At 38.3% G+C, this 8,001-nt stretch overlaps 1 protein-coding gene across 2 annotated transcripts in view; it reads right to left on the bottom strand.

Moving 5' to 3' along the window:
- The window catches only part of LOC112159595 (prickle-like protein 2), a gene marked incomplete at its 5' end in the record, with an annotated part of 9,772 nt that extends 8,879 nt beyond the window's left edge, over nucleotides 1-893 (bottom strand). For both annotated transcript variants that reach the window (XM_024293773.1, XM_024293774.1), the window contains 1 exon segment: nucleotides 787-893. In XM_024293773.1, coding sequence (XP_024149541.1) covers nucleotides 787-893 — 107 coding nt within the window.
- Between the last annotated feature and the right edge of the window lie 7,108 nt (nucleotides 894-8,001).

Raw genomic sequence — 8,001 nt, 5'->3', positions numbered from 1 at the left:
AAGTAAAAAAAAAAAAAAAACATATGAGGAAATATTTTCCTCCGATTCAATTAGCATGCAATTAAAGTTAATTTAAACTGCAGATGAGTGCAGGCAGGGAATCGTGAGACCTGCAAACTAACAAAAATTCAATTAGATTTAGGCAAACATTTACCAACTCTAATTACTCCGTTTCCACTGGGTTTAAATTTGCAAACGTATGCTAAAATGAAGAAAGAAAAAAAGCAGAGAAAAGAGGAAAAAAGGAAAGTCATAAATGAAGTATCTAATTACTAAAAATGTAATCATACTTTTGCTGTCTGTCGTCGGAAACTTTTACTGCATGAACTCTTAATCAGAGGGAATCAAGCACTTTACCTTAAAAATCATTTTCCAGAGCATGTCATTAATTATTCATTGTGTGGTTTCTTTTCATGATTTCAGTTATGGCTGTCATCCTGTCTAACTCTGAATTTGGTTCCTACACAACAACTTTGACAGCTGAATAATGTCCTTTCAATTACTTGTCTATAAAATGCCTGACAGCCTTGATTTGTACTTTTGCTTTCTCCCCTACTTTGAGTCCAAACAGTCTAAAATATAGCTGACATAAAACAATCATGATTTATTGCTTGTACAAAAAACCTTATGCTATAGGGAAAATGATGCATGCAGCACAGATAGGCATTTCCTCTGAAAGCTTTGGTTTGCCTGGAAATAGTCTCAAAATACAAAAATAAACAATGAGCAAAAGATAGTGTCAGTCTTTGAAAAATTACAAATCAGAAGAGCAGGGCGTCCATGTACCTGCTCAGGGCTGAGGCCTGGAGGAACCCAGGCGTACTCCTCAAGTGCACATCCGGAGTCGTCATCAGAGGTGGAGTTCCTCTGGAAGTCGTACATCAGCTTGGTGATGGTCTTCTCCATCTCCAGAGACATGGCTGTCACAACATGCTCCACTACACAGACTGCTTCAGTAGAGACAGGTGTTCCTGTTGACAGAACAGACCGGACACTAAGTATGCAGCACGAGAGCACGCAACACGAGGATGGAGGAAAAAATAGCTTGAGAATATTAAAAAGGAAAAGTACAAAACAATGTAGCCAAAGGTAGCTGTTGTCTTCTTTAGGAATGTTTGTAGTCTTAGTTTGGTCAGTACATCTTTCATTATACGTCTTGCTATCATCCTTTTCTACAAGGTATGAAGCTTTTTAAAACACACACTCATGTTTGTTCCATCCTTAATCAGAGTGAAAGAGTTTTCAAAATGTAGGCCGTATCTGGAACGTCAGATTATTTCACGTAGCCCACTCCTGTGGTGAGTTATGGTTATTTAAAGAAATGACCGCAATGCACAATTCCGCCACAAGGGGAAGCAAAGGAAATGCAAGACTAGCATAACAAGAGATCAAGAAATAAACATTATAAACAATGTAATAATAAGTGATTAGACTACTGGCTGGTTGAGGACTTTTTTATACTGGGAGTTAAACAAAACAAAAACGAAGCTACACTTAACAAATTTACCATAGGTTGCTTTGTTATTATGCTACTGGTTCAGCCCACTTGAGATTAGATAGATTGAATGTGGCTCCTTAACCAAAATGAGTTTGACTCCCCTACTCTTGAAGGTTCACATGGAGCATGTCAAAGATGACATCCAACTGGACTCAGCTGAAGTGTCAGCAATCTACAATCTGAAACCCCTGGAGAACGTACAAGAGCTGAAAAGAGCCCGGAGCAACTACTCGAGTAAATGTGTTCATGACATCGCCACACTGGGTTAACAACCATGAGAACTGTTGAGCTCAAAGATAGATATGAGGCGTTACACAAAGGGCAGCTGTTGACAAGATAAAGGGCTTCTCTCAAGTTCACCCATCCTGGTTTATTACACACAGGAACAGAGTGGCTTCAGATGATCCAAGCAGCTATCAGACTGGAGATGTTTGTGTTGCAGCTCCACAGAGAGGAATAAAGAGTCTTTCTGTTCACAGAGAGTGACCAAAGCAGAAAAAAAGGTCCGATTGGGTAAAATACAAATGTCTAGTAGCAGCTTGGAGCCCAAAAAAGAAAAAAAAAAAACCTTTAAGGTCCAAGAAGCTTTTAAAGTGTTCACAGACCATAAACCCTCTGGTTGCACCAATGAACTCTAGAGAAATTGGTAACAGAGGCTCCTCGTGAAGGCTGATGGGATTGAACTTGAAGGCTGTGACATGTCAAAAGTACTGGTTCTGGCTAACGTGCTGTCCAGTGATCCACAGCAAGAAGAGGGATACTGACGAGCACCTGCAGGATGTAATAACTACATCAGAAAAAGGCTGGTCGGTATTCCAGACACAATCGGAATTCTTCTCCCTAACCCTCCAATTGAAGGGCATTTGAGGCTTTAGTGGTGTCCAAAACTATTTTTTAAGGGTGAAGGCGCAGGGACTTAAAGCTGTGTTGAAACGAAAAGAAACATTTCTTCACATGGGTGTGCTCTGAAGCACAGACGCTTACATTTAAAAGTAAGTGATGACTATTTGATTTAGCATGACTTTTAAAGTACTAAAACTGATTTTGTTATGTATTTTCTGAGTGCTGGCAGCTACATGCTAACATAGATGACCTACTGATGACATCATTGAGGGTTTTTAACGTCCAAATTGAAGATGCAATTTTTTTTAGAATTCTTCGTTTGGAGGGATAAATGTAGGAGTAGGGAGAAGCCGCAGGAGTAGGAATTCTGAGTTTAGTCCACAAAAGACTGACATATTGGCCAACAGAGGGAGCAGAGTAGTGTGATACTCAGACCTTTTGGTCCAGAAGTTTCAGAACAATTAACAAATACCTGGATAGTAACAAACGAGGTAAGGCATTGGAAAGAAAAGGATCAAGGGTTTCTTTAGAAACAAACAACAGTTGCTTCCTTTTTCCTTCAGGTACTTGGAAATTCTCCATATTCTTTTACCGGCAACAGCCCAAAATGTATTTAAAACCAAACTTAGTGTATTTTTGTATGAGCTACAATAAAAGAAGATGATGTTAGAGGACAATAAAACCACAGTTCAACTGTAATACATTCAGGGAGCTTGCCCATTAGATTTAGTTCTTCCACTTCCCCGTGAAAACCAGAACAACCCCTGACTCTCCCTCCAACAAAACAGGATTCTCAGAGGATCAAGGAAAAGGAGGATGTGATGAAAAGCAAAGAGGCCTACCAGACTGCATCAAGTTGTCTCCAAATATTTTTCATTTAGACCCAGAGAAAATGTGCCAGCTGAAAGATTTCTATCACTAATAAAAGCATTATAAAGCTGTCACAGAGATCCCTCACCGCAAATATCACCTAATCTCCAGATGGTTTTTTTTCCCCAAACATGTTCACTAAAGATCAATTTGGTCTTTTCCTCATTTTGGTTTGAGTGGAGCGCAGCTGCAAACATCCTGACACATGAAATATTTTTGAATATCCTTCAACTATCAATGTAAAAAACTGATCGATTTTAGAACACAAAGCCTGAAGTGATCTTTGGAGTAGAATAATTTCACATTTCAGAAGTTTTTATTCTGAGAATTACCAAAATTCTTTCATTTTTTTAATTTAAAGAATTCCTTTATAACCAAGAAAAGAACTGAAAAAGAAGTGTATACCTTCAGGCTACCATTCCAGAGTGTGATCTGACATGTTAGTGCGGAGACAGTGACAACAGATGAGGTGTTTGTTTACCGTCTGCAGGTCATGTATCCGGATATTAAGAGTTCACAGACTGAAACATCACTGGATGAAAAGTGCAGAAAGGTCCTGACATCTGTGATTTAAAAAGGATTTCTCTCAAACCCACACGATAGAAGCCCTCTGGACATTTCACACAGGGACATCATTTCCCACAGATTAGATATTACTGGAACTGCTGTGATTTAGTGAAGGAGCAGCAGACATTTCCAAAGACTGAGCCAGTGAGTCAGCCTCCATCCAAGCAGCGATGAGCACGGTTTATCTCTCTAAGATGGGTGCTGCTGAGCTCTTTGTGAAAAACAAATGCTGGCATGTAACCTTGAGCACCAAGCCTGGCCTCGGGCTTTTCATCATTAGTATATGGAAGCTGGGCAAATGCTCCCGCTGGGTAACCTGCAGCCTCAGCGACGTCAGTTCAAACAGGCAACATGAAACCAGATGAGTGATTTGGAGCTGAAAATCCTGATAATAATCAGCGCACTCTGGTGTTGGCCACTTCAGATGAAACATGGCATTTGAGGTTTTCATTATGATATGCTAATGATAAGAGATATCAGCCATTTTGGAAGGGCTGATTTTTATCAAGTGATGAATTCTATGCACTACAATAAATCAAAAAATGATGGGTTGTTTGGGCAACAGCAGGACAGAGTGGAGATGGTTGCCTTAAGTCTTGATCACATTAAGCTGTATGGAGGCTGTGGGTTTTTGGGTTGCCGAGGACCATAGAGGGATATGGAGAGGAGTGGCCTCATCTTAAGAAGAGAACAGGTGTGTTGAGGCTCTCACCTTATAAGGGACATCATTGAAACTGTACAATTGTCGTACATGTGTATCGTTAAGGATGCAAGCATGATTCCAACAGCTTTAGACTGTAGCTAAAGTGACAGAATAAATATTACAATTTTAATTAACTGTCTCGGTAAGACTATATACATGAAAACCACAAGTATGTGAAGACAGGAGACAGAAGCACTGCTGGTTCAGAAAATGTATTCCAGCTGTGTTTTTGCTCTTCAAAGTTAAAATCTACCTAGATTACTTTAACCCCGCTAAAGCCTTTGGTGTGTGTTGAAATGTGGCCTTTTCTCCCTCTTGCAGGGATTTGTAAAAACAAAAAAATTCTTGTAGAATCCAAGAGCTTTAGTGCTTGTGCCAGTAGATGTTCTTCTGCACATTGTTACACACAGCTTTCATGTCCAACGCTCTCAAAGAAATGTGTCATCTTTGCACCCAAAACTTTTGACTGAATACACATTCGGACTGTACAGAAGGCTGCTGATGAGTGTGTGACTTTTTGACGTAATACACACTCGCAGGCAGACTGGTTAGTCATCACACTCTTTTCTTTTCTTCCCCGGCAACACAGGGACAGAACAGAGACACGTCGAGAAGTGTTGTTTCCTGGAGGTGATTGCTTTTGACAAATGCATTTTAAGTCAATCTGCGTTAATTATTCAATATCGGAAAACTTTATTAATAGAGAACATCCCGAAAAAGGCAAAGAAACTTTTGTGACATTTATGAAGCCATTTAATTTAATGCCATGACACATTTTTTATGGCTGGAACAAGTCATTTTGAAAAATATAAAAAATGTATTGTGAAGCTCACCCAAGGTGCTCAACTTTAGCTCTTTTTTTTAAAGAAAGGATTCAGTTTTTTTTTTTTTTTTTAATTAGCAAGGTGCCAAGTGATTGCCCATCCAATCAACACAATTCAAGCTGCAACACAGAATTAATCAGTGAAATTACCTGAAGGTGCGACTGGCTGCAGTGAAAGGAGACTGTGTCCTTCACTAAACCAACAGCCGACAGCCTTCTAACAATGTTTCTTGATTTCCCCCAGGTTTTTATTAAATGCCTGACCCCAAACACCTTTATGATTCAATGGATGATATCGCATTCACTGATAAAGAGCCACATCTTTTGAAATTTCAGTCGGTATGGAAAAAGAAATGACAATAAATACAATTATTTCTGGTAGGGATTTATCATTGTAGTCAAAAACTATTTGTTTATTTATCTACTTTTGAATAGAATTTTTCAGTTGACGGTTTGGGTTTGTAAGCAAGAGTAACAACATCAGACAGACTTTTTTCAGCTTTCCAGTCTTTTTTTCCCAGCTAGTCTGACTTCAGACCTTCAGACTTGAAGGTTTTCAGACTTTCATTAGTACTTTGCTTTGTCATGTTGCCATATGATTGTATAATTGAATGTAATTCAGGAGTTTGTGCTGTAACCGGGCAAACTAGCAGAAAATGAGTGAGAATCTCAATGATGTAAAAGCTTTCCAACAGATTCCAGGAGATAATTACAAAACAGGAAACATTGAGTGTGATAGTCTGGGACAAAGCTGTGGAAAAACACAAAAATCACTCAATCTTCCTTTACTTTTTAATGACAGGTTGCCTCATTGATCTACTTATCATAGAAAAATGTTTTGGTAAGCAATTTTTCAAATTATCCATGGAAAATGTAAACGTTGCATCCTCATTTTCTCTCAGTTTGGTCTGTTATGCATCAGCAGCACACAGTATGGTAATCACATCACAATGGAAAACCTTCTCGCCCAGCTCAGGTGTCAAACTGCAATCCCTGAAGGCTGTTTGCCCTAGCATCTTATTGGCAAAAGATCCAGGCCATCAGCACCGGTTAGGCTGGAAAATTCCAAATACCAGCAAGACATCGGCCCTCCAGGACTAAACTTCCACACACCTTTCATCCCTGTAGCGATCGACAACATACAATCATATTTTTAATACTTAATTGTGATTAATTTACCAGTGCTGGCTAGTTTGACACAATCATGCCTCAAACTGTTAGGCTCAAGTGGCCACTTCCAATGTAAATGTGCATATAAGTGTGCATTCAAAATTCTCACGTTCAAGTTTTTAAGTTGGTTTTCAAGGTCCACGTACAAAATACATGACCATTGAAGACAATATACTAAACATACCTTTAAGAACCCACTTTAAGTATCACATGTGGTAGTGTAGTAATATTGGTGCCATATATCCTTCTAGAGGTGTAAAATTTACTTAATTGGATTAAAATGATTGTTTAATATCTTAGATGTGCTTAAGTGTGTTCATTATTTTGTTGCCTGTTAGAATCTGCTATATTATACAATAAGCTTAATTTAAATCCGTACATACAAGCATTCTGTTCTGCCGGTAATTAGATTGCAGAAAACTAAATCATATGGACAGATGTGACAACATGTATCTAAGTTATTAATTTAAAAGATAAGTAGGGCGTACCAAATCTTTATTGTCATTTAAATTAAAAAATATTGATAACGGTAATAGACAGAAGAAGGCTTTTCAGTATCAATCCTGTTATCACTACAGTATCACATCATACCCCTCCTTTACATTGAAGTTCTTGCTATTTGGAGGCTGATGAGATGAATGAACCATCACACAGCCGTCATTTTAAAAGCACAATAAATATATTTGACATGTGGCACGGCTATATCGTCAGCATAATGTTTTGTTCTATCCCACTGCTGTACAGTGTACTTAACGAGCTGTCAGATGAGAATCAACACTGCTCAAGACAACTTATTTATCTACTTCTAATTCAAAGTACAGCGTGAAATAATGTGTCACTTCCTTTTCATGCTTCATGGCAGCCTGGAGATCTTCTGCAAAGAGTACACATCTCCGCTTTAGGACATGGCAGATGTTAATTTCCAGGCCACAAGCAGGGGAATGTAAACTAGAAAAGATAAGTCTTTTTTTTAACATGACGACAAGCATCAAAGCTACTAAATAAAAGTTGCTGCATTTTCTCCATCAAAGTTTTTTTTTTGTTTCAATTTAAATGGACATCTTTATTTAGATGCTTTTTCTGTTTATGAATTATTTAGTTGACTGGACTTAGGGGGTGTTCACTGAACTGGAAGGAGCCCTCGCTGCTGTGTTTTTAGGTGTGTTTTTACAGACTTTACTAAATTGTATTTTAAAATTAGTCTCCTGTAACTGATTGAAGTTGTTTTTTATTTAATGTAAACCCATTTTCTGATGAATCTTTTAAAGATCCACTGCAATAAAATTTTGGTTGGGGTGTTTTTAACACGTTCTTGTGGCATTTTCTCCTATATAAAGAAAATGAAGATTAAAATCGTGTTTCTGATTATTTCTTCATTTAAATTTTTGTGAATCAGAAACAGAATAAAATTGTATTGGAAAAAGCCTGTAGCAGTGATGAAGATGCTACAGTCAGCAGACCACAAACTCCATCCTGATGCATCCACTTGCCGACAAATAGACACCTTTATTTCCCTCGTTTGAGCCG

The sequence above is a fragment of the Oryzias melastigma genome, linkage group LG7 (assembly GCF_002922805.2).
Source record: "Oryzias melastigma strain HK-1 linkage group LG7, ASM292280v2, whole genome shotgun sequence".
Classification (NCBI taxonomy): domain Eukaryota; kingdom Metazoa; phylum Chordata; class Actinopteri; order Beloniformes; family Adrianichthyidae; genus Oryzias; species Oryzias melastigma.
This window is presented reverse-complemented; position numbering and strand designations above follow the sequence as displayed.